The 27,565-nt window shown below is 40.1% G+C and overlaps 1 protein-coding gene and 1 long non-coding RNA gene across 2 annotated transcripts; one reads left to right on the forward strand and one right to left on the reverse strand.

Moving 5' to 3' along the window:
• Window positions 1–2,199: 2,199 nt before the first annotated feature.
• LOC137734363 (uncharacterized) lies at window positions 2,200–4,380 on the reverse strand. Its single transcript, XM_068473641.2, has one exon. The coding sequence runs from the start codon at window positions 2,668–2,670 to the stop codon at window positions 2,200–2,202; it is 471 nt and encodes a 156-aa protein (XP_068329742.1). The 5' UTR covers window positions 2,671–4,380.
• Window positions 4,381–8,220: 3,840 nt separating this feature from the next.
• On the forward strand, window positions 8,221–9,609 carry LOC148695876 (uncharacterized). The gene is made up of 2 exons (XR_015964917.1): window positions 8,221–8,917; window positions 9,148–9,609. It is a non-coding gene; the product is annotated as an uncharacterized LOC148695876 (long non-coding RNA).
• The last annotated feature ends 17,956 nt before the right edge of the window (window positions 9,610–27,565 follow it).

Below are 27,565 nucleotides of genomic sequence, written 5' to 3' on the forward strand. Positions count from 1 at the left end.
CATTTAGGACATCCATCTTTGCAGGCGTATTCGCAGCTAGAATATGCGATCTTGTCACACATGCCAGATAGGTGAAAGCATTTGACATGCTCTGAACTATGCTCTGGAAATCTAATGTGCGCTGCACTTCAGTTTCAGACTGAGTGGTGCGGGGATCTAAATGAGACAAAGTGGGAGTTGTCCACAATAATTCGCATTGTTCTTCAGGAACGTTGACATTCTTATCTCCCTCTAACGATGGGAAAACTGTCTCATAGAAGTGATAATTCGCGAAACGAGCGGTAAACAAATCACCTGTCAAAGGTTCTAATCGAAAGAGAATCATATCCAATATAAATTCCCATCCTTCGCTGAGGCCCCATTTTTGTAAGTAGGGGTGGCAAGATTGGCACATATACCGCACAACCAAATACACACAGATACAATATGTAGGGTTTGTATCTGGTAACCAAGTGGTTGTGTCACAACAGGGCTCAGGCGGACCAACTTTGCTACGTGCAATATTGCATGGTCCCAAGCAGCGATCGAGAACTTGGTATGTATGACCAACGATCGAGTAATCATTTGTAAGCGCTTAATGAAAACCTCTGCCAAGCCGTTCTGGATGTGAACATGGGGTACATAATGTTCAACTTCAACCCCAACCGACATGCAATAGTCATCAAAAGTTTTATATGTGAATTCTCCATCATTATCCAATCGAATTGATTTGATCGTATAATCAGGGTGGTGAGCCCTGAGCTTGATAACATGACCCAACAGTTTAGAGAATGCAGCATTTCTTGTGGACAACAAGCACACATGTGACCAGCGAATCTTGTCATAAGAAGGCTTAGTAATAAGTTTTCCCATTGAACATGTTTAACATGTGATTCCTTGAATCGAACCTAAACTTCGGGTTAGTGGATGCCCGTGTGAAGATTTTAGGATACGGCGCATTGCTATTCATCCAGGATGTCCAAAACGATCATGCCAAAGTGTAATTTTGTGCACGGTCCTAGTGGTAGTGCCGGCCACATAGTGGCATTCTATGGGGCGTATGGTTGTAGTATACAAACCACTCGGGATACGCTCCATCTTCTCTAGAATACGCTTTTGGCCATATTCGTAGGAAGTTATGCACAGAAATTCAACTCCATTTTCTACGTGGTTTCAACATGGTAATTGTTATCTCTAATGTCCTTGAAACTTAACAACGTTCTTTCGAAACGTGGAGAATAGAGTGTCTCAAAAATGGTCAAGATTGTACCATTGGACAACATTATACGTGCCTTACCGTATTGTTCTATCAGGTTGGATGGACCTGAGAGAGTTTGCATTCTTAGGTATAAAGTTAGTGAAATAGATGCATTCATGCAAAACTATGTGCATGGTTGCACTATTTGCTAGACAACTAACTTTCCCACTAGTCATACCTAGAATGAAAAATTAATTTGAATCGGTCACATGCATAAAATTTCTAAAAAAAATACGAATTCAAAATAATTTCATTTATTCAAGGATGGTAATTAATTAAGACTTAATATCCAAAAATAAAAATAAAATAAAACAAATCACCAACAAATAATCCAAACATAAAGGAAAATTGTTCAAAAATCAACAAAAAAAAACGTTGGTTGGTTCGGCCACTAGGTAAAATTCAGCCCCAATGTGCAATTTTAACTAATTAAAATTGTTTATGTCTAAGATTATATTCTTCCATAGTTGTGGTATCTTCCTGAAAGTCAGAAACCTCCATCTTTCTAGTCTTCGGTTCATCCACTTGCACGAAGTTTGATTCAAACTTCTTACGACGAGAACGATATTCATCTACAAACCTTCTTGGGAGCTCGGCAAACATGGGACCAATGGTCCTTTGAACCATAACGATAGCATATGTCTGATCCATGGTTTCAAGTGCTTTGCCTTTATTCTTGAAGTTCGAGGCCTTGGGAGTGAGGTTTGAGCGCTTTTGGGCTTTGTTTCTTCCCTTGGATGGGCATTGACTCTGCTAGCCTTGGTGGGATGGCTTCTGGCCACCCCTACCATGCCTTTTTGGCGTTTTGGGCATTGGTTTGTTTCATAATATGTTTCAGGCACAACAGTAGCCCTAGTAGGTCAAGCTTGATGATTCTTCATCAACAGCTAGTTCTGCTTTTCAGCAAGAAGTAAAATAGAGATCAAATCCAAGAACTTAGTGAACTTCTGAGCTGTATATTATTACTGCATGACAATATTAGAAGCAGAGAAAGTCGAATAAGTCTTCTCCAGGAGATCCTCTTTAGTTAAAGTTTTGTTACAAAACTTAAGAAATGATCGGATTCGACAAACTTCAGAATTATATTCATTCACAGACTTAAAGTCGTAGAAGCGCAAATGTTGCCAGTCATGTCTTGCATCAGGCAAGAATATGTCATTTTGGTGATCAAAACAATCAGCCAAAGCAACCCATAGTGCACGTGGATCCTCCTCAGCAAGATATTCAGTTTGCAGAGCATCATGGATATGTCTTCGGATGAAGATCATAACGGTGGCTTTTTCAACTTCGCCAATAGGGTTGTCTATCTCTTCTTTAATAGCGGGATGCAAGTTCTTTGCAGTGAGGTGGAGCTTCATACCTTGGACCCACTTGAGGTAGTTTCTTCTAGAGACCTCTAAAGCGGTGAAGTCGAGTTTGTTCAAGTTCGACATGTTCCTATCACAAAATAGATGGACAAGATGTGGTTAGTGTAATGGAGAAAAAAGCAATCTATTCACATAAGAGTAGAATATACATGTTCTAAAAGACATGTATTGGTTTAATTTTGCATGAAAAAACTTCGGGTTTTCATGGGTGATGTTTTTAAATGAAAACTTCAGGTTTTCAAATAAGGCATGTTTATAAGAAACTTCAACTTTCAAAATAATTATGAACTTCAGGTTCATAAATTCATGCAGGCAAACACAAATACATATACATAAATATGCAACAAGAATATGCAAAAAATAGAACTTTTAGGTCTATAATTATAATTGAATTAATTATTTGGACTTTAGGCCAAATTAAAGTGTGGGTGAAAAAATATAACACCCATTGGGACTAAAATAATTAGGCAAATAAAACTTGGGGCCCAAAAATATAGGCCAAAAACCACGGCTGGCTTAAAAAAAATGGTGCCGTGGATCCTGGGCCCTAGGGTGGGCTGGGTTTGGTCTCGGGGTAGGACTGCAAGCCCACGGGGAGAGGAAAACAAAATAGGCCGCATTAGGCGGGCCTTAAAAAAAAAAAAATTTCTTTTTTTTCTTAGCAGGCCAGGGAAAATAGTTAGGTTGAGGGAAACTCCAAAGCCCAACGAGCTGGAGCTATCACTAAGAATGGGCCAAGCTTAAGAAAGGCTCAGGTTATGGAACCAAACACCCCATTGTGTGTTGGGTGCGCCAGAGAAGAACGCCAGACCTGTCGCTTATAACAGCAATTTGGGGTTTGTTAGGACTCGAGTTGAGTCATGGTAGTCATTGACGACCGTGGTGGTGAACGAAGATGATGTAATCTCAACGTTATAACAACCAAACCCTAGAAAATTTAAATCAGATTTTTGAAAAAAATTCCTATGAGATTTATTCGAATCTTAATCCTAATTTCATTGGGGACGACCTCGAGTCGTCGATGTTGATAACCAAAAAGGTCAGGGTGATGGCTGCAGGCCATACCTGTGGTGATCATAGACAGAGACACCATCAATGGTGTCAGGTTTTCTAGGTTATGAAGCTCAAAGCTTCTGGCTCTGTGGTTCTTGGCTTGGCGCAACATCAGTCCTCAGGTTGTAGGCCTAGGTGATGTCAGGGGTTCAAAGAACCCTAGGTTCCTAATCACAAAAATAAAATTAAAAAAAAAAAAAAAAAAAAAAACAATTCAATTCAATTCAATTCATATATAATTCAATTTGATGAATATGCCATTCAATAATTTTAATGCATATACATATATTTAATGCAATTCATGGCAAATATCAAATTCACATAATTCAATAATTATGAGTATAATGCATACACAATTTATGTAGAATCTAAAATTTGAAAAACGTAAAGTTGGGTCATGCATTATGGTGAATGGTCATTGACACACCCCGACCTAAATCAAGGCGTGCTAGCTACGTCATCCCGTGAGGGCGTGGTCGGGGCCCAAAGTGGACAATATCGTGCTGCGGCGGAGTTGAGCTCGAGATGTGGTGGGGGCCCAAGCCGGGATGTGACATTCATGCTATCAGGGCTGCAAAAATATCGAGGTAAAAATCATTGTTTTGAAAGAACCTGATTGTGTGATGATATGGATGGACTGGTTTGATGCAGAAAAATTCTTCAACATCAGATTCCTAAGCGCAGTGGTAGGAGCGTGTTGATAACGTGTTGTAGCCTATTTTATCTGACAAGGTTAAAGGGGGCCGGCGGTAGAGGGAGAGAGATTGAGAGATATGTGTTTGTAGAATTGTAGAGGAATGTGTGTTGTTATCCATCCTACATGATGCCTTTATTTATAGTAGTAAAAGGAGAGAAGATATTCCTTCTTCCCCAAGTAATACAAGTTGTAATAGGAAAGGATAACTAGAATCAAATCTAATCTAGGATTTACACAATCACACTTAAACTAGGAATGTTTACAACATTCTGCACTTTTTTTTTCTTTTTTATACATTCTTGTTTATTTTTTATCTTTTGTTTTTTTTATTTGATAAAAAAATAAACATGAGTGTGCATGAATCAAGAAGTACAAACTAATTCCAATTGTTTACTTTTATGCGTTTACTAGCACATACAAATCAAGAACTATGTAGGTTTTATAATATCAAATTATGTTATCTAACACCCCGGAAATCATGAATTTTGACTACAAAGAAAAGGACTAATTGAGCCAATACCCATTTCATCTCTCTCATATTCATAATTATCCCATTCTAAGTAAAGCTGACTAAGAAATCAAATTCAAATCAAACAAAGAAGGTCAACATTGAATGTCATTTGAGCTTAATTGTGGTGGAAGTTTGTTAAACATTTTCAAGTCTACATGGTAGGTAAATGCCTAACACCATAACAGGGCAGACACATCTTCTACACTATACCAGACGCACCATATATATAAGAAAAAGAGCGAAAGTGAAATCCATATGAAAGTCCTGGAATTGCCAGACACACCATTAGTTATAACTAATCTGCAATTAGGCTAGCGACTGACAGTTTTCAAATGAAAAAATGAATTAAATGATGAAAGCATATCCTGTATAATTTTCAATTTGTCAATCCTTGACCTTGCATGTGGTAAATCACTTCCAAAGAAAACCTTTTCAAATTACAAAAACAATAAAATAAAATAAAGTACGAGTGATTTAAATTTTTTATTGTATTCCATTTGTCCACCATATCCCTTCAAAAATACTGCAAGGTTGTAAAAGGTTTTTTATCCAAAATAATCTTTGAAATTAGTTAAGGAAAATTTTATTTGAACCCATGTAACCTCTTTTCACACCCAACTTACTCTCTTCACCCATTTTGTTTTTTTATTAAAGAATAAATCTCTCTTTAAACCCAAATTTATTACTTAAACTACCCTCTCAAATCCAATTCAAAATGTTAAGTTATCTTTACACTCATTCCCTTTATAAAATAACATCTATAATTGAATTATTTATTTATTTTATTTTTTATTTTATTTTATCTAAAGAGGCATCCTTACCCCCACCCCGTCTTCCCACTAGCATTTCCATGACTACTTTCTTCTTCTTTTCTTTTTTTTTCTTTCTACTACCATACCCAAACATTTGCCTTTTTTCTTTCTACTGATGTGCATAAGCAATAAATCAAACAATTCATCCCCTTATATTTATCAACAAGCGAGGAAGTTTATAATCTAAGAACAATTGTTAAGAAGTTTTTCCTTAGAATTTTCTAATTGTTGAAAGTTTAACAGACAATTTGGGAATGATGAAAAAAATGAAACCCAAATACTCATCTTCTAAAATTTAAAAAAAATTGAAATTAAACGAACAAAATATTCATAAATTGAGTCATACCTCAGCTAAAGGATTCAAAACTTTAAAATCATCATTCATCACTAAAAAAACTTGTTTTTCCCTACAAGACCTACTATGGTTTTAGCCAGAATGAACGTAGAATAAACAATAAGTGATGGTAGGGTTTAATGGGTTTATTGATAAATTTGAGTTCTATTATTTCATTTTGTACTTAATAGTAATTATGCAATAGGGTAAAATAGACAATTAAAATTTTAAATTTAAGTTGGGTGTAGAAAGAGGTTACATGGGTTGAAATAAAATTTCCCATTGGTTAAACTTTTTACTTTGGTTGTTGAGATTTGAAATCGAAAAAAATGGTCCCTGAAATCATCTACCATCAATCATTTTTGTCTTTCTGTGAGAAATCTCCGTTAAAAGAGAGCAATTTTTGTCAACTCCTCCACTTGAAATGGTGGTTTCTTTAATTTAACAAAGATTTTTCACAAAATGACAAAAAATTATTGATGGTGGACAATCTTAGGGATCAAAATGAGGAGTTATGACAATTTCATGATCATTTTGGCTTTGTAGTAGTTTTTGAAAAAAAAAAAAAGTACATATATATATATATATTAAAAATAGGCAAATCCTTTAAGAATTTCAAATTGAATATCATGAATTTGATCCAAATTGATTTTTCTTTTCATTTTCAACTTCTGAGAGGGACACAAATCTAGGCAACTCAACTTATACAAAGATTTTTAATTAAAAATAATAATAAAATAAAACTAATACTTACACAAAAGATTTTCTTTTTTGGTTTGAATTTTAAACCAAGATTTTATGTTTCTTTTTCTTTTTTTGTCAACGAACTTTAAACCAAAGTTGGCTAAGGGCCCATCTAAATATGATGCTTTGTAAAAAATTAAAAAATTAAAAAAAAAAAAAAAAAAAAAGGGTTCTCTAGGGTTTAGTTGGGGAAAAGGGGGCCGCCAGCTTCCTCTGTGGGGCTATGATGAGATCTCGTAGCCATGGGAGGTATTTTGTTGTAAATTCGTATTAAAATTAATCGTGCTAATGTTAATCTTATCAGTTGTGCTAATTGGAAAAGGTGTTAAAGGTATTTTGGAGAAGATAATTCGAATTGATAATTGGGTAAATTGCCTACTGAGGAAAATTTTGGTTGTTAATTGGAGTTCTAGGGTTATGGTTGGGAGTTTGTGCCTTTGCTGCATTAAGCCTTGGTTTCTTGCGTGGCTCTTCCTTGGCTAGGATTAGACTGGATTGATGTGGAAGGGTCTTAAATTATTAGGGCTAGGGTTTTGGGTAATTAGAGTCTGCGAGTGTAGGTCTTGTAGGCTTAGAGGATCTTCATTTGAGTTTTTAGACGCTTGGTATTCTGACCTTTTATGATTAGCTGGTTCTCTACTTTGCATTGTGTGAGTAGGGTTTTATGTTGTGATAATTATTGCTTTTGCCATGCTTGTTGCTTGGTCTTTGCACCTTTAATCTTGTTTTTGGTTTTGTCTTTGCGTCGTTTGAGCTTTTGTATGGCTTTGGTTTATGCTACTTGTTTAATGAGGTCTGGATTATGCCATTCTTACTTGTTAACTTGGTTTGTGCCAACTATTACAACCAATTATCTACTGAGTTTTTTCTTCATAAGGCTACTCTTATGTCATGAAGGGGAGTGCCTTACGTTGCGTTGGGAGTGCATCATTTTCTTTAATGGTTGGATTCCCCCAAGTGTTTGGTATTTAAGTGAGGGTTGGGCATGGAGGATGAGCACATTTTCTGCTCTTCCTATTCTCTCACTTTGGTTGCTTAATCCCGCTTCTATGGCCAACTCTAAGTTCTTTGCATCTTCTTCTTCTAACCCTAAGAGACCTAGGATTTGTTCTGACCATTACGTGCCAAGGTGGGCGAACCATTTTTCCCTTCCCTAACTTAGGGAAGAACATGTGGTGGTGGAGAAATCCTTTGGAACTTTTACCATGGAGCGTGGGGTTACCAGGGTTAGCACAACTCTTTGACCTGACCTCAATGTAGAGCTCATAAAATCTTGGAAGCTGGGGTTTCTTTGGAAGAATAGTGTAAAGAATAATTTTTATCTTGATCACTATGAGAATGGATGGTTCACACTGGAATTCTTATATGCGGATAACTTTGACTTCGTATTCAATAATAGACCTTGGTATATTTGAGGACAAGTGTTCCATTTGGAGAGATGGCCGACTCATTTTAGTGACATGGGTGCTATTAGCAAGCTTGTTATCTAGGCTAGGCTGCCAAGACTCCATGTGCAGTACAAAGAGGACAAGATTATCAAGATCATTGCACAAACCTTAGGGGACATTTGAAGGGTGGATAAGGTAACTCTTAATCTTAATGGTTTATTTGTCAAGGTTTTAGTTGAAGTGGACTTACGGTTTCCGCTAAAAAGGTCCTCGTTGTAAATGAGGATGATGAAAACCCAATTTTGGTGAGTTATGAAAAAATCTTTTAAGTATGTTTCTATTGAGGTAGGCGGAAGGGTGGCAATCACTCTTGTCTTGATGAGGAGATTGATGATGGATGTTTTATGATTGAGAGGGTGTTCGATGATGAGCCCAATCCCGGAGGATATTAAAGTGAAAAAGGACATTAAGGACACTCTATAAAGCGATGTGCTACTTTGTTTCCCTATGGCTGTGGCACAGAAAAAGGTGAATTTGGATGCAACAGATGATCGAGTTCAAAAAAATAAAGGTGAAGGTCCTGATGAAGAGGGGTGGACAATGGTGATCCTAAAATGACGCTGAATGGCTAATAAGCAACGGGCTTCTAAGAAGATTTAGGAAGACACTGCTCCCAAAGAAAGTAGCAAGGGTCCTAAGTACAAATGGGTGGTTCATGCGGATCTTATGCAGGATTGGAGGAAAACTGACAAGAGCATGGACTAGCTAAATGAGGTAATTATAAGAATTAAATATCTACTTTGAGGTAAGGTAATTAAAGCTGATTGTTTAACTAGTAGGATAATTATTAAAAGTATCTGTTAAACTTATGTTAAAAACCTTTGGTTTAATTTGATTGAAATTCATTTATGGAAGTTCTTGTCTTATGTTAAACTTATAGGCATGTGTTTTACCTTAATGATGTTTCTAGTTTGCTAGTGGTTGATTGTTGTGTTTGTGTTTAGGATGTTATTGTGCAAGGGGATAGTAAGGTTTTGGGGGAAAGTAGTAGAAGTGTCAGAGATGCTATGGTGGTTAGCATGGCTGTGGAGGCCACTTAGGCTCTAACTAGACTAACTGTAGGTCGGATAAGTCCAAGGAAGAGAATCCGCAAGGAGTTTGCAAAAATAGAGGCAAGTTACAAGAGCCAGCTTGAAGAAATCAACTGATGAAGTGTATGACTTAGAAATGTAGGAGCCCAGGGAAGCCGGATTTTAAAAGTAATTTTAATTTGTTGTGTACTAGTTTTAGAATGGACCTTTTTTGTTTAATGGAGACTAAAATGAATGTGGATAAGGTCTAAGAGAACTTCTATGATAGTTATTTTAATCAGCTTGTTAGCTGTGAACCCACTGGCAAGGTTGGAGTTTAATTATGTTTTGGAATTCTTCCAAAGTTGTTATTAATGTGATTTCAAGATCTTCTCATTTTATTCATTGTCTTGTGACTGATAGGGCCTCAAACTTTGAATCTCTTGTTACCTTTGTTTATGTTTTTGTAGACATCGAAATTTCGGTGAAATGAATGTTAACCAATAATTAAAATTTCAACGCTCACGTGTCACATAAATTTTACATGTAGCGTGTGACTCAACGAAAAATCGAAATAAATTGGAAAGGTCATCAAATAGGACACGTGTCAATATCTGGCAGAAATGATTTATTTCATCTGATTATTTAAATCCAAAAAATCAAGTTTTGGAATTCTATAAATAGGAGGCCAAGGCATTCATTTCAAAACAAAAAAAGAGGGAGAGAAAGGAAGAAGAAGAGAAAGAAAGAAAGGAAGAAAGAAAGGAAGAAAGAGAGGAAGAAAGAAAGGAGGGAAGAAGAAAGAAAGAAGGGAATTTACATCACACCAAAACCTTGAAGCCTTGAAACTCTAAAGCTCTCAAGCAAATCCCGAAGGATCAAGAAAACATTCTTCGTTCTTCGTCAAATCCTCCTTCAAGATCAAGCCCCAACGGCCCTTGAAGAACTTCCACCAACTCAAGATCAAGCCCCGACGGCCCTTGAGGAAAGTGTTCATCGTTCATCATCCGTTCATCCTAAGATCAAGCCCCAACGGCCCTTTGGATCAACAACCTCAACAAATCCACACATCCAATCAGTCTTCAAGATTAGGCCCAAAAGCCCTTGAAGACCCGCTCATCCATCAACCCTCAAGATCAAGCCCCGACGGCCTCTTGAAGAAATCCATACACCCAGTCTTCAAGATTAGGCCCAAAAGCCCTTGAAGATCCGCTCATCCATCAACCCTCAAGGTCAAGCCCCGACGGCCCCCTTGAAGAAATCCATACACCCAGTCTTCAAGATCAAGCTCAAAAGCCCTCGAAGATCCGTTCATCAACTGTTCATCCCTAGATCAAGCCCCGACGACCCTTTGGATCAACAGCTCATCCACAAACCTACACCCTACGAAGATAGAATCAGAGGATCAAATTACAAAGAGATTGTAACCCCAAAATCAATACAAACAAAAAATATATTTTGTACGCGTTATTCTTGTCTCTTGTTTCAGGAATTTTTCGTGTTCACAAATTTGGCACGCCCAGTGGGACTATCTCTACCTCTCATCTCTGTCTCCGTTAAAGATATTCAAGCACAGTCCATGGCTTCAAACAAAGAACAAGTCACGACTATCGGCACTACCTCCATTGAAAAACAGCTGGTTCAGATGAAGGAAACAATTGCAAGGCTGATAAAGACTGCAGAGGAAAAAAACTTGCAAACCGCCGGACTCATCAACCGTCTGGAGGCGCAACATGGTGTCATAGTGAAACCAAGCTCTCTTCCAACTAAGAGGACCGAAGAAGGCTTCAACCCAAATGCCTACGAACTCATGTCAAAGGCTAGGCATGACTTTGCTTCCTCTTCAAATCTTGGAAAGAAGGTTTCAAACACCGTCAACGACAAAGATCGCGACCTCACCAAAACTCAAAAGAAGTTGAAGGAGCATGGTTACGGAGTTGACAACAACCAAAGCACACCTCCAAAATCAATGGCATCAAGCAAGGGACAAGCCGTTCTTGCAACCACCAAGGGAAGAAGCATAAGCACTTCCGCCACGAATGGAGCATCCATTGGCACCACAACCACTCATCAACATGCCGCTTCAAAATTGGTACCGCTAAGCGAGCAAAGGGAACATCAAAGGCGCGAGTCTATCATCAACCTAACCTTGCTGGGGGCACCAAAGCATGCTGCTAAGGCGCATAAGATGACATCCCAAAATGGCCAATGGGTTTCTTCATCAGCACCCTGGATGTCTGAAGGAAAGTCATGCCTATTGGTTGCACAAGTCATGACCATCGGCGTCACCTCTGTTGAAGAACAGCTAGCTCAGATGAATGAAGCAATCGCAAAGCTCACACAGACTGTGGAAGAGAAGGACTTGCAGATTGCCGCACTTGTCAACCAACTAGATGCACTGCCCGACGTAAAAGTCGACCCAAATATTGGCCTATTAAAGAAAGAAGGTGACGAAGAAGAGGAGCCACCAGTGGAGAAAGCTGAAGAGAAGCCGAAGCCAGACCAAGCAATGACATCCATGGGATCTCTCTCTATCCAGCAGCTACAGGAGATGATTGCAAGCACTATCAAGACACAGTACGAAGGAAGCTCGCACGACTCCGTACTGTACTCAAAGCCTTACTCCAAGAGGATTGATGCTTTGAAGATGCCAAGGGGTTATCAGCCCCCAAAATTCATGCAGTTCGATGGAAAAGGCAACATGTCGCCCATTTCATTGAAACTTGCAACAATGCTGGGACAGAGGGGGACTACCTCGTCAAACAGTTCGTGCGTTCGCTGAAAAGTAACGCTTTTGACTGGTACACCGACCTCGAACCCGAGTCTATCAACAGTTGGGACCAGCTAGAAAGGGAATTCCTCAACCGTTTCTACAGCACTCGTCGTACTGTAAGCATGCTAGAGCTGACCAGTACGAAACAGTGGAGAGATGAACCTGTCATCAACTACATAAATAGATGGCGTTCATTAAGCCTGGATTGCAAAGATCGGCTTTCTGAAACCTCCGCCATCGAGATGTGCGTTCAAGGCATGCAGTGGGGACTACACTACATCCTTCAAGGCATCAAACCACGAACATTTGAGGAGTTAGCCACCCGCGCCCATGATATGGAGTTAAGCATCACCCGTCACGGGAAGAAAGAACAGATCGCCGACTACAAGAATGACAAAGTTTTGGGGCCCAAGGTGGATAAGGCTGCGTGGAAACCCACCAAGGAAGCAATGACAGTCAACACAACTCCAGTCAAAACCCATACACGAGGCAAGGCGATTCAAACCGAAGCTTTTCGTGATCAAGAGATACGTAGACGCACTTTGAAGGAGCTTGAGGAGAAGACTTATCCATTCCCCGACTCTGACGTGGTTGCCATGTTAGATGACTTGCTGGAAAAAAAGGTGATCAACCTACCTGAGTGTAAACGGCCGGAAGAGATGAACCGTACTGACAGTCCAAGGTACTGTAAATTCCACCGCTTCATTGGTCATCCGACGGAAAAGTGCTTTGTGCTAAAAGATCTCATCATGAAGTTGGCTCAGAAAGGGATCATCGAGCTAGATCTTAATGATGTGGTGAAATCAAACTATACCTCCGTCACTTCTGGCTCTTTGAACTCAAAGTCTTCACCTCAACCGCTGGGGGCATGCTCCAAAACCATGTCAGTCAAGTCAAGTGAAGTTGAAGGATGGACTTATGTCACTCCAAAGAAAATGCACAAGAAACATAGGTCTCCTCCACAAGTTCACCAATCGGAAAGGGGGCAAAGCAGCTACCGTCAACCTTCAAAGCTACATGAAAGTGTTGAGGATGATGAAGTTATGACACAAAGATCGTCTGTTGCCATCACGATGCGCGATTTCTTCCCCAAAGACTTCTTCAATCACTCAGTTAAGACTCTTTGCTATGAAGATTGCAAGGAATGCCTTTCTAAGATCGTTTGACAAATTCCAAATGCTCCTGGTCTGCACGAGCATAAAAGGCGACATCAAAAGCTCCTTGTCTGCATGAGCTGAAACTGCAAACGGCACCAAAAGCTCCTCGTTCGCACGAGCCTAAAAGGTGACACCAAAAGCTCCTTGTCTGCACGAGTTGAAACTGCAAACGACGCCAAAAGCTCCTTGTTTGCATGAGCTGAAACTGCAAACGGCACCAAATGCTCCTGGCCCGCAAGAGCATAAACTGTGTACGGCAAAATCATCACCAAAATCATCACCAAAATCATCACTCATTTGAACTACGTTATGACTTGATCTCTTCTTTGGAAGAGTACGTAGGCAACTTGAAACTTCAAAACTTCAAGTACAGTCACATCAAAATAAATAAATAAATGTTTCATTAAAGAAAGTCAATTTTATTACAAAAGAAAAGAAAAAAAATAATACATATGTTACTATGTATTAGAAAAAATATATATATATACATATGTTATAATGTATTACAAATAATAATAATGGCGGTGGGCTGGATTGTTGAGGATAAAGCCCAAAACCATGATTGGGCTGGATTGTTGAGAATAAAAGCCCAAACCGTGGGCTGGATTGTTAAAGATAAAGCCCAAAACCGTGAGTGGGCTGGATTGTTGAGGATAAAAGTCCAAAACCGTGAGCCTATTGGCATCAGCCCAATGGCGTCCTTCTTTTTCCTCGCACCCATGCCCAGCAACCTCTCCACTACCATGGAAGTGAAGCATCAGCTTTGCTACCTCACTCCGCCAAACCCCACCTGCTACACAGGGTGCGCACACCCGGAGCAAGGTGGCCTCCACCGACTTGGTCTCATCCCCCTCACCTCCGACCGCGCCATGAGCATGCGCTTCTCACGTGACTGCGACGCCTGCGACGGCGACGGCCAGTGCGAGTTCTGCTCCGTCGAGTTCCACCATCCGCGTTTCCAGAGCCTCCGACGGCAAAGATCGCCACAGCCTGCTCACCAGACGCAGAAGCTATCCGTCCCCGCCGCCTTTCCCAAAGAGAAGCCCGAGTGGGTCATGTCCGGGTCTCCCCAGTCGACTCTGAGCGGAATCGGGAGCTGGTCCAGCAACGGAAGCCCGACGGGCCCGTCTTCCCAGGTGCCTTCACCACCGACGACGCCGTTTGGAGCTCAGAACGACATCTGGGTTATTTGTACAATTTGGACTTCGACTATGGTCCTCTAATACAGCTTCAGCATTTCTCCATCAACAATTTGGGCGATCCGTTTATCGAGAACAACTACGGTGTCCATTCAAGGCAGTTTGAGGTTGATGTTCTCGATTGGTTTGCTCGGTTGTGGGAGATTGAAAAGAATGAATATTGGGATACATCACCAACAGCAGCCACAGGGACACCAGCACCACCAAGCCACTGCTCCGATCGCACGGTCTAAATGAGATTGGATCTTCCAACTCTTCTTCTTGTTCTTCGACATCGTCGGCGGCTCTGGTTCGCCAGCGAAGCTCTCCAGCTGGCTTCTTAAGCCATCTCACCGCCCCTGAGAGCAATGGAGGATTCTCAGTTACAAGAGGAACTGGAAGCTATAGATCACAAGGGGGCAATAATGGTGGTCCCGGAGTAACAAGAATAAAGTCTCAGTTGAGCTTCACTGGGCAAGATTCTCTTTCTCAAATCTCTCAACTCCGCCAAGTAAACGAGCTAAAAATATGGATGTTGACATATTTGACTGCCTCAATACTTTAGAATCTCAGTTTAGCCTTCCCCAGACGTCTTTAGAAATGGCAACAGTAGAAAAGCTACTACACATTCCTGAAGATTCTGTTCCTTGCAAAATCCGTGCTAAGCGTGGCCGTGCAACATATCAAAGGCCTTCAACATCAAATCCAGGATCTTCATAATGATCTTGAGCATTGCACTTGCGGTTGCAAACCAACCGCGAAATGATCCCAAATGATGATGAAGCACGCGAAGCTCACGAGGATCCAGTCGTTGCTGCTGCGGTCGTCGCCGACGATTCGATCCTCCATTCACAGCTTCAACTCTGTCACGGAAGAGGACGTCTTTGCCGCCAACGAAAACCACCGCTATTGCCGTCTGCATATGGCTCATTGCATGAGGAAGTTGCCTTCACATGATACAGGATGTCTGCTCACCTGTGTAAATGACTTGAAAATTGTGTCGATGAGGGTCATGTCAGCACAGGAAACCTCTCATGGAGCTGAAAACAGAAGATTGGTTGTTAGTCTGATGGAACCAACCATTGAGTATATCATGAAATGCATATTTAGGAATGCGTCTGAGAAACAAGTAGGTGATGTACTCGTTGAGCTTGGAGTTGGGTTGAATCAAAAGGAGTTGCTTGGAAGGTTCCCATGTGTCTCGACCGTTCTTCATCATCTACTCAAGCAACTTCCATCTGAAGTAGTTAGCTCAAGGGCAGTAGAGATCCTTCATCTTATTGAGTGCAGCAGGGATGATTCCCTTGATCAGTGCTTGAATTACAGGTTACTTGAATTACAGGTTACTTGGATTTAGGCTCTGTGAAAAATCTCAAATGGACACTGTCAATGCTATAGTGGACAAAATCATTGAGGTTATTATTGAATATGATGGACTTGATGACTACTTGAAGGTTGTGGATGCTTTTGTGGATATTGTTCTACAAAATCATATGGATGAACATCTAAGCTCCATTTTAGAAGGCATTTCAAAACGAGCATGCACTAAAGGTATTGCTGATGATGACCTGGCAACCTTGCAGTCCATTTTGGTGAAGCTTCTTTCATATTGCAAGGACATAGAAGACATATTTTCCATGAATCATTTTCTCAAAATCTTGGATCTGATGTATGGAAATTCGCGAAGCATCGTCAATATCCATATCCTTGATATGGGGATAAGGAAGGGTTGTATACGTGATCCAAGAACTATACAGTTTCTTCTTGAAATTTCTCAGGCAGTGCAATGGGTGTGTAGTGGCTGTGCTTGGTGGTTGTGCTCGGTACTCATGCTCAGTGGCTGTACTCCTTGCCTGTGCTCAATGGTGATGGTGGAGCTTTTCCCTCTGTCTCCTCACGCTGCCAACAAACCTCGAGCTCCTCACTCTGGCCACCATGATCAAAATCAACGAAGAGCTTCATTGACCGCTGTCAAACGACTAGCCGGTCTTCAAACTCGACGCCTTACGCTCTGCTTCAAGCTCTGGCTGCTTCTGCACTTCCGCCATGGCTGCTGCCTGTGAATGTGATTAACAAAAACAAAGTTTGTCAACTCACATCTGCTTGCCTCTGCTGCTGCCTGTGAATGTGATTAACAAAAACAAAGTTTGTCAACTCACATCTGCTTGCCTCTGCTGCTGCCTGTGAATAACAAAAACAAAGTTTGTCAACTCACATCTGCTTGCCTCTGCTGCTGCCTGTGAATGTGATTAACAAAAACAAAGTTTGTCAACTCACATCTGCTTGCCTCTGCTGCTGCCTTTGAATATGATTGACAAAATCAAAGTTTGGCAACTCACACCCAAAGACTTTCTCCGTCTCTTACCTCCTACTACTCCAAGCTCCTCTGCATTTCCTCCCTGCAGGGAATATTTATATAAAAAAAATATTATTAAAAAAAAAAAAAGGGGGATCTATCTTGGTGGATCAGTACCACCGAAAGCAAAGAAAAAAATATAATAAAAAAAAAAGGCTATTTAACTTACTTGAACCAACGGGTGTTGAAAAAAAAAAAAAAAAAAAAAAAAAAAAACATTTTCCTGTTTTTCCTCCCAAAACAAGGAAAGATGTTTCTCCTTTTCTTCCTTTATAATTTTTATAGCCAAAAGCATTTGCAAGTTGTTGTCTAGCTGAAAGCATAGTCAAGTTGGCCATTATCCAACATAAAAAATAAAAAAAAAAATCTTGGTGATGTATATGTTTTATCTGTATTTAGCACAATACACTGAATAAAATAAAGCATATCCATTAATCTTCAAGAAATTACAAGAGTGTACAAAAAAAAAAAAAAAAAAAAAAAAAAAAAAATGGAGCTTTCACAAAGGATGTTCACGTGAAGCCCCATTGCTTGGCAAAACTCTCGGAGCGGGAGGCATTGGAGCAGAAGTCATCGGAGCGGAAGACATTGAAGCTAGAGCATTCCAGGCCTCAATACTTGGCCAAACGCTGGAAGACCCAGGAAAAAGATGTCTCTGGAGGAAAGACGAAAACCTTTGACGGTCACTTTGAATCCGACCTTCAGACTCTTGCAGCTCATCAAGCTTCCTCTTCATGCCCGTCGAATAGTTGTTTGCAAGCACGTGCAAACTTCTATTCTCATACTTCAGCTGCTTGATCTCTTGCTTGAGACTTTCCACCTCCGCCATCAAGGATTCAACTTGGCGGGAGCGAGCAAGTAGGCGTTGGCCCATGTTGGACACAGAGCCTGTGCACTGAACACTGAGAGCGAGGGACTCTTGAACGGCCAACTCATCGGACCGTCCTGAAAGCAGCCGACTATCTTCAGGAGTGAGGAGGTTCCTAGCTACTATCGTAGCTGTTGTTGCGTCCTTCATCACAGAGTCTTCACCTGTAAGAGGACCGTTAGAAGATAAAAAAGAAGGGCGCCATACATTACCTTGACGGGGCACAACCGGATCGCTGCTGAGACTCAAATCTAAGCAAAGGTTCGATGAGTTAGTCATTTTTCAAAGGTGTTCAGAGAGAAGGGGTGGATGGAGATAATTCTCAAAAGGCCGGAGACAATTTTCAAGAATGGGCAATTTTCAGAGTGTGTATGTTGGAGTGATCGATACCTCTGTAAAAAGCCAAGCGACGCGACCACCGATTCAAAAATCCGGATTTTCCTGCGTGAAGTTCGGCGACGCGTTCGCGGCTTTTCAGAAAACGCGTTCAACTTTGTCAAAAGATATCTGACAAAGTCGAGAACACGTGGAGGCCATCATCGTAACTACACGTCTTTAGCCGACAAGCGCAAAGTTCGGCGACGCTTTCTCTGCTTTTTAGAAAACGCGTGCAACTTTGTCAAAAGTGGCGCTCGTTCAGAAATCGAAGAGGCGTCGTTCAGAAATCGAAGAGGCGTCGTTCAGATATCGAAGAGACGTTTGTCGACAAGGGTAAAAGAACGGTACCACCACTTGCTATTAAGAAATCCCTATATGTGTCGACCTTCGTCTCTTATGGCAAGGCAGACCTGAAGAAAATGCCCAACTCTTCCTCACCTCTGAGGACGCACTCCCAGCAAAGCCTCTCGAAATACACAATTCTTCTTCTTCCTTTGAGAAAACCTATTCAACCTTTGAAGATACCAGATGCCTGGAGTACAGATGACCCAGGAGGAAACGATAGATTGAAGCATGTGCTGATTCATTCACCGCTTCTTCAAAAGCAAAGGTATCTCATATCATCAAGGGCGAAAGCATAGGTATCTCATATCATGCTTTTTCCCTATCTTTTCCTTTGCCCTTGTACTCACCTGCCAAGACAAGGACAGAGGAAGCAATATGTCGGAACCTCCACTCAAACCAGTTGCCACCAAGGAGTGAAGCACCATTTAAATGCAAAGGTTGCATTCAACTCCTGCATCGGAGGACAAATACTACAAGAGAAGATGCTAAACCTGCATAAGGAAATACCACTTCTGCAAAGGGGAGCAAGTAAGGCAAGCGAAAATGATACATCGAAGCATGTGGAGACAAGCACAACAAATATATGTGCTGATTCATTCGCTGCTTCTTCGAAAGCAAAGGTATCTCATATCATGCTTTTTCCCTGTCTTTTCCTTAGTCCCTGTTATTACTCGCATGGCAAAGTGAAAGAGAGCAGTCAGCGGCACTTGGAGTCAGTCTTCCGATCTGGAACCGACTACCTGGAATCTATTCCTGATTGCTTACCTAGTATTGCTCTCGAGTAGTCATCTTCAACGGTTGATACACTGCCAGAGAAGGGACAAGGAAACTTCAATCTTTCCAACCCTCTTCAATACAAATTGGAAAGATTGAACAAAGAAACAGGTCAGCACCTCCACCTCGTACTTGCCTGCCATATCCTGAAACCGCTCGTAGATCTTCGGGGGGAGACCAAAAGAATCCTGCTGCCCAGTTCAAGAGTAGCACAAAGGAAAATCAACGAGCGGAGGAGACCAGAAAAATCCTGCTGCCCAGTTCAAGAGTAGCACAAAGGAAAATCAACGATGGGAGGAAACCAGAAAATCTTCCAGTCGAACTCAAGATCAAGCCTCAATGGCCCTTGAAGAAATCACAAGTCCGATTCAAAATCAAGTGTTCACCACCCTTGAATCAAATTCAACTCCTGATAAAAGGAGTACGTTCAAACCTTCGGAGGAGACCAAAAGAATCTTCCAGCCCAGTTCAAGATTAAGCTTGTGGAAAATCAACGATAGGAGGAAACCAGAAAATCTTCCAGTCGAACTCAAGATCAAGCCTCGATGGCCCTTGAAGAAATTTCCAGCTCAATTCAAGATCAAGCCTCGACGGCCCTTGGGTTGACATCTACATTAAGGGACTTCAAAACGCATCTTCTACACGTGACAAGCACATGTCAACGACGCGCCTTGAAGTGGGGGCATTTGTAGACATCGAAATTTCGGTGAAATGAATGTTAACCAATAATTAAAATTTCAACGCTCACGTGTCACATAAATTTTACATGTAGCGTGTGACTCAACGAAAAATCGAAATAAATTGGAAAGGTCATCAAATAGGACACGTGTCAATATCTGGCAGAAATGATTTATTTCATCTGATTATTTAAATCCAAAAAATCAAGTTTTGGAATTCTATAAATAGGAGGCCAAGGCATTCATTTCAAAAAAAAAAAGAGGGAGAGAAAGGAAGAAGAAGAGAAAGAAAGAAAGGAAGAAAGAAAGGAAGAAAGAGAGGAAGAAAGAAAGGAGGGAAGAAGAAAGAAAGAAGGGAATTTACATCACACCAAAACCTTGAAGCCTTGAAACTCTAAAGCTCTCAAGCAAATCCCGAAGGATCAAGAAAACATTCTTCGTTCTTCGTCAAATCCTCCTTCAAGATCAAGCCCCAACGGCCCTTGAAGAACTTCCACCAACTCAAGATCAAGCCCCGACGGCCCTTGAGGAAAGTGTTCATCGTTCATCATCCGTTCATCCTAAGATCAAGCCCCAACGGCCCTTTGGATCAACAACCTCAACAAATCCACACATCCAATCAGTCTTCAAGATTAGGCCCAAAAGCCCTTGAAGACCCGCTCATCCATCAACCCTCAAGATCAAGCCCCGACGGCCTCTTGAAGAAATCCATACACCCAGTCTTCAAGATTAGGCCCAAAAGCCCTTGAAGATCCGCTCATCCATCAACCCTCAAGGTCAAGCCCCGACGGCCCCCTTGAAGAAATCCATACACCCAGTCTTCAAGATCAAGCTCAAAAGCCCTCGAAGATCCGTTCATCAACTGTTCATCCCTAGATCAAGCCCCGACGACCCTTTGGATCAACAGCTCATCCACAAACCTACACCCTACGAAGATAGAATCAGAGGATCAAATTACAAAGAGATTGTAACCCCAAAATCAATACAAACAAAAAATATATTTTGTACGCGTTATTCTTGTCTCTTGTTTCAGGAATTTTTCGTGTTCACAGTTTTCCCTCATAAACAACTTCAACCTAAGCTTTGGGAAGATTTACTTCAACTAGATCCGGGGGATAAACCTTGGTACTTAATAGGGGATTTCAATAATATTTTGGATCTTTCTAAGAAGAAGGGGGGTTGTCAAGTAACCACTATGTTCATAAATAGATTTGTGGACTTCCTTAATAAAGTGAATCTTATTTCTCTTAAGGCCTCAGGGGTTCCTTACACTTGGCGTAATAATTAGGATCGCAACATAAAGGTCTATGAAAAACTTCACTGAGCCATTGTAAATGAGAGCTGGTTAACTAAAAATCCTAACTTTAATCTTCATAACTACCCTATCTTTGGCTCGGACCATGGACCTATCCTACTAACCTTAAATCATAATATTAGCAGAAGGAAAACATATCCATTTAGATTTGAGGCTATGTGGATACTCAATCCTAATTTCAAGACTTTTGTGAAAGATGCTTGGAGATGTGGTGATGATCTTGGGCCTGGCCATAATTTTTGTGTTTGTGCTAACACATTCAAGTACTTAGTTAGAGATTGGAATTTGAGTACTTTTGGTAATGTTAAAGCTCGTAAGGACAAGTTACTGCAAGACCTCTTTGAAGTTTAAATGAAAATAATGAATAATCTTCAAAGTAACTAACGAGTTATATAAAACTGGAAGAGAAAATTAGTGATGATCTTAATCTAGTTTTAAGATGAGGAAATCATATGAGCTCAAAAAGCTAAAGCTAACTGGTTGAAGCTTGGGGATAGAAATACCAAATTTTTTCAAACTGTTGCCACTATTAGGAGGAAAAGAAATGAAACAAAGAAGGTCAATGATCACAATGGGTTTTGGTGGAATGCTGGGGAGGGTTTAGAGCAGGTTTTTGTGCAGGATTTTATGCTACGTTTCTCTACGAGACCCTCTCCCTCTTCCTCGGATTTAAACAATTACTTGGACCTAATCCTCCCCTACATTAATGGTTGTGACAATGCTGCTTTGCTTCAGCGGTGGAGAACAATGAAATCTAGGAAGTAGTCAAAAGTATTGGAGCGCTCAAAGCACCCAGACCTGATGGGATTGGAGCAGGTCTTTACCATGAATGCTAGGACATTGTTAAAGACTCAATAAGTCCAATGATAAAAGATTTCTTTCTTGATAATTCAAGTTTAAGGCTAATTAATCATACAAATATTGCTCTTATTCCTAAAATGGAAAACCCTGAAACAGTTGGTAATTATAGACCCAATAGTCTATGTAATGTAAGTTACAAAATTATTATGAAAATTATTATCAAGAGGCTAGACCGCTATTGGATCGTTGTGTTTCTAAGTCTCGATGGGCTTTTTTTTCGAGTCGCTCAATCCATGATAACATTCTAATTGCCCATGAAATGTTCTCTAGGTTTAAATGTAAGAAAGGATGGATGAGTTCCATGGGCATAAAGATTGACCTTGAAAAGGTTTATGACCTGCTAAACTGGGACTATATCAGGTATGTGCTTCTAAAATTTGGTTTTGATGAGAGGTGGGTTAGGTTAGTCATGGAATGCTTAACGTCCACTTCATTTTCAATCCTAATCAATAGTTCTTCTCATGGTTATTTCTACCCCTTTAGGGGTATTAGACTAGGTGATCCTTTATCACCCTATACTTCATTCTTTGCATGGAGCCTTCTATCAGACATCTTAACTTGTTAGCTATAAACTCAAAAAACCATTGGGAATCATATCCTCCCAGGAGGATTTTGTGTTTCTAATTTAGTATTTGCTGATGACTGTCTTTTGTTTGCTAAATCGACCATAAAGGGTGCTAGACCAAGCGTTAAATTTATTCGCAAAAGCTTCTGGACAACTAACTAATTTTCATAAATCTTCTTTGTACTTCTCGAATAATACTTCGTCTCAGTTGAGAAATTCAATTGTTAATATCCTGCAAATTCAACATAAAATTACAATTGGCAAGTATTTGGGAATACATAATATTGTGTTTTGGAAGGATCCGGTAAATGAACAGGTTGGAAAGCGAAGACTTTATCTAAAGCTGGCAGGCTCATTCTTATCAAATCAAACTTATCAGATATGCCAAATCATCTCATGTCCTACTTTAACTGCTCTTCTAGGGTGACTAAACGCTTAAATAAAGAATGTAGAAATTTCTTCTGGGGTAGTGAGGAAATTTTGTTCCGTTAGCTTGGAATAAGATTTGTAGGCTTAAAGATTAGGTTGGTCTTGGGATTTGTCGAGTGGATCATTTTAATAATGCTCGCTTGGCCAAATTGGGTTGGAAAGTGCTTACAAATGATAATAACTAGTGGGCTCAAATACTAAGAAGAAAATACTTGAAAATAAGTGACTTCCTCAATTGCAAAATTAAGCACAATCACTCTTTGGCTTGGAAGGGCATTCTTTATAGTCAACACGTAATTGAGATGGGTGGTGGGTAATGACAAGGAGATTCTCTTCTAGGTAAATGACTTCATTCAAGATAAATGTTGGGATACCAATAAATTATTTTGTTTACTGGATGTTGATATTGTTTAAAAAAAAAAAAATTGTCTTCTAATCATCCCATTAAGGGACACCTAGGATTACTTTATTTGGAATTATTCTTCTACGGGTGAATTCTCAATTGAATTTGCTACATGGGTTCAAGGTAATACTAATCAAGAGGTTAATTGGAAAATTTTGCTTAAGCAAATTTGGAAGTTCACGATTCCATCGAAAGTTAAAATTTTTGCTTGGCTTCTTACTAATGGAAAACTAAATACAAAGGACAAACTTGGCAGATTGATTCATACTATAGATATGTCTTGCCTTATTTGTGGTAAGGAGAAGGAAAATCAAACACACTTATTCCTCAAGTGTGATTTTGCCAAAAAAAAATAAAAATAAAAAAGTGTGCACTTTGTCCTCGTTAAGTCCTTGGTCAAATAATTCTAACCATTGGATTAATATTATTGAATGGCTTATCACTCTGCGCACTTCGAAGAGAAATAGGTTAAGTGATCTTAGGAAAGCCCTTTTGAATTGCTGACAAATTTGGAACGAAAGGAATAATAAGGTGTTTGGAAGTGTGGTGCCGTTCCAGCCAAGATGTGTTTTAATTGTTGTGAAACTGGGATGGATTATTATCATTCTATTGACCCTAAAAATTACAAAGCCTACGTGGCGCGCAAGCCGAGTAACTAATGAGCTAACTATGTCTTTCGGTTGATGCGAGGCGTGCCAACTGGTCGACCGAGCTCGGCTGAGGAATAAAATTAGTTGATGTTGCGTTGAGCGCGTTGATGACTTCTTGATCTTGCGACTGTGGTTAAGGAAGGAACACGTCTCAGCCTTCGGGTCCTAGAGCCTGAAGACAATGTTGCTAGTTCTGTGAAGTTCACGAATTGTCAGCACCGGGTTTGGTCACGGTGATTATATTCGTAAAAGTATAAACATGTCGAACCGGCTCCAAATTATACATACACAAGTACTCAAAAAAGATGTATGTTGTGATGGTAAATGTGGTTCAGCTGTCAGAATGCCAAACTCTGAAACTCACTTGTGAGTATCCAATCATAAAACCACTCGACGTTCGATGCGCCGAATGTAATAACTTATAACACCTTACTTCGCCGAGAAGGCTAATAAGATGACTTTTACTGATAAGGATTCGAAAACCCTTCTCGACCGAGACTGGGATAGGTAACCAATCAGCCTCGACGCAGTGCTATTTATCCAAACTAAAGGTGCTCCTCGATCGCCTGATTCTACGGCAACAGTGCTATTTATCCAAACTGAAGGTGTTCGCCGGTTGCCTTCACATTGCTGTTTATCCAAACTGGAGATGTGTTGGCGGAAAAAGAAAATAAAAAAAAATCTCAAGATGTTTAAGAGGTTTGAGCAGGGCAGTTGTGTGTTGAATTGGAGGGGCCCTTAAATGATGCACTCTGCTATCTATTTATAGCAACAAATCCTCCTTAAGATCAAGTTGAAACCATATTCGGATTAGGACTTCTTATTCTAATCCAACCTTATCTCGACCAATCTTACTCCTATTAGGACTTTGAACTCACCCCCTTTTCACGCTGTATTCATTTCTGACCAAGAATCCTCATTGCATTATGACCCCTTACCATATTAGAACTTCGGCCCATCCGCTCTTATCCAAATCACTCTTTCTTGCAATAGGACTTGACCGCCCTAACTGATAGGAGCATATTTAGGCGACTTACTTAGCTTGTTTTTGTGCATTTATATTGTTAATTCCTAGTTGTTTTAGTAGTTTAAGCCATTTTCGTGTGTTTTTAGGTTCATATGGCTAAGGAAGCAAAAAGATGCATTTTGGAGCATTTTGGAGCAAAATTGGGCTTGGAATGGATAGCATATGCTTGGAGCCAAGGTGTTGGACGAATTTGAAGGCCTTGTATGCACTTTGGACATAAAACAAAGGGCCTAGCTCAATCAAACAATCCTTTGAGCCATGCAAAACCTCTAGCCCAATCAAACAATCCATCAAAGCCATGCAAAACCAACTTTCACACACACTTCACACAAACAACAATCCATTGCCGTGCCTTCCTCAACCATTTCAGCCACATTCTTCCACTTCCCACTTCATCATTGCACCACATATTCCCTCTTTAATCCACATGCATCTTTAATCATTCACTCACATGCTTGCCCATGATGTAATTCAGCCACATGCACCCAAAAGAACTTCATTGTCGTGCATCACACATCAATTCCAGCATCCCATTCCATTTTCCAGCTTTTCTCCTTCTCTTTGCAGCCACACTTCCACATGCATTCCCTCTTTTCCTATATGTTTTTCCATCATTATTTCAACCTAACATTCACCCACATGCACCCTTTAAACAAACCCAAACATGCAGCCACATATTCCTCCCTTTGTCGTGCACTCTCCATCACAATTCCAGCTTTCCAACCTAGCCACATCCACATGCATTCACTCATAATCATTCACCAAACATGCAGCCACATTTCCACCCACTTCCTAGCTGTCATGTTCCCTCTTATTTACCTATAAATAAGCACCCATTGCAGCCACAATTCATTGATTCCATTCACCACATAAATTCATACACAACACACCAACACAAAACTGCCCATTCTATGCCGTGCATCCAGTTCCATTTTCTGCAGTTTTTCTCCTCCATTGCTTCCATCTCCAACCACTCCCCACTCCATTCCACATACACCTAAAGCCCTAAACATCTCCTTAGACCTTGTGCTACAACAACGAGGAAGAGAAGAGTGCCTAAACGTTCATACAATTCAAGTTTGAGTTGTTAGAATGTTTAGGTGTTTCTTTGATTTCAATGTTTAAATTCAATTCTCTTTGTTTTGTACGTATGAGGATGGAAGAGAAGAGTGCCTAAACGTTCATACAATTCAAGTTTGAGTTGTTGGAATGTTTAGGTGTTTCTTTGATTTCAAAGTTATGAGGAACTAAACCCCCCTTTAGCTAGGGGGTGATTCGAAACTATGTTTATGTTTGCAATATGAATTGATTAACTTTCGTTGGAATTCATAAGTTGTTGATTCAATTTGTTTAACCGTTTGATTGATAACTTATTTATGTATGTTTATTGAGAATGCGCGCTTAATTTTCATGCATGAATATGACGCTAGAATATAAGTGAGTTTCACCTAATCGTTATGAACTTATATTCACAAATAGTGGAGGTTGCTTATAAACAATCGCGTTAAATGACTTCTTGGCACGAGTTTCATGCTCATCATAGTAACGAATGCCTCGTCAACACTTATAGTTTTCATAATGCTTAATGATCTTTGATTGTATCTTTATTGTGCTTTTCACGTAAAGGACTTTTGGAGAATGTGGTGAATTGCGTTGCGCTAACCCATCCAATTCATTAACTTAAGGAGAACTTGACGGTTAATTTAAGCGGACCTAATTAACCCGGGGTGTTGAGTTTCATAACTTATCGAAAGACCAACTGAACATCAATCTTGTATGCAAGTGTAACATGTGTGGAGAAGAACCCCTTGGCTATTCCATCATCCATATTTTCATCACATTCATATTTACATTTTGCCTTTAATTATATTCTGTCCATTTAATTTAATATCGTCCAAACACATTTCCCCCATATTTCGTTGAGTCTTAATCATTCGTATTTGTTTTATTTTTGTGTCTTTAAGCTTTTGGAGTCATAAACACTTTCAAATTCGTCTAAATCAAGTTCTAGTCTCTGTTTGAGTCAATTTGATTGTTTTAGGCAGTGTGAGTTTTTCAAAGCTATTCTGAGTCATAGTAGTCTTGTTAAGAGTCTTTACATTTAGTTTTTGTGTTTTCAAGTCAATTCAAAATAGATTAGCACCCCTAGTTAATCCCCGGTTAGAATGATCCCTACTTACATCATTACTACAATTGTCACAAATAGGGTTTAATTTGTGTGCGCATAAATTCCCGCATCACTAACTGAGCGACTTAAGACCACCAAACAGCCCATAGTACATTTGAAAAAGCTTTGGGCCGAACATAAACCTACGCTCGGCCCAATAATATTATTTTGGGCCCAAACATTGCCCCCTCGCTTCTGAGGTCTTTGGCCAAGAATTCCTTAGCTAATTTTCAACCTGGAAGAAGTGAAATTAAACCCTACAAGATAACAATAGGATAATGAAAAGCCTCAAACATCACATCCATCGAGCGCACTTATGAGGCACGATCGCATGATCCGAATTCCCCTGCACGTCTTGCCGCGTGTCAATCCTTTAGTTAACCTAGCAACCCTTAATCATGACCCTCGAAAACATGCGCCGGTCAAAAC

This window comes from Pyrus communis, chromosome 7 (assembly GCF_041283825.1).
Source record: "Pyrus communis isolate YQ-2024b chromosome 7, ASM4128382v1, whole genome shotgun sequence".
NCBI classification, from domain to species: Eukaryota; Viridiplantae; Streptophyta; class Magnoliopsida; order Rosales; family Rosaceae; genus Pyrus; species Pyrus communis.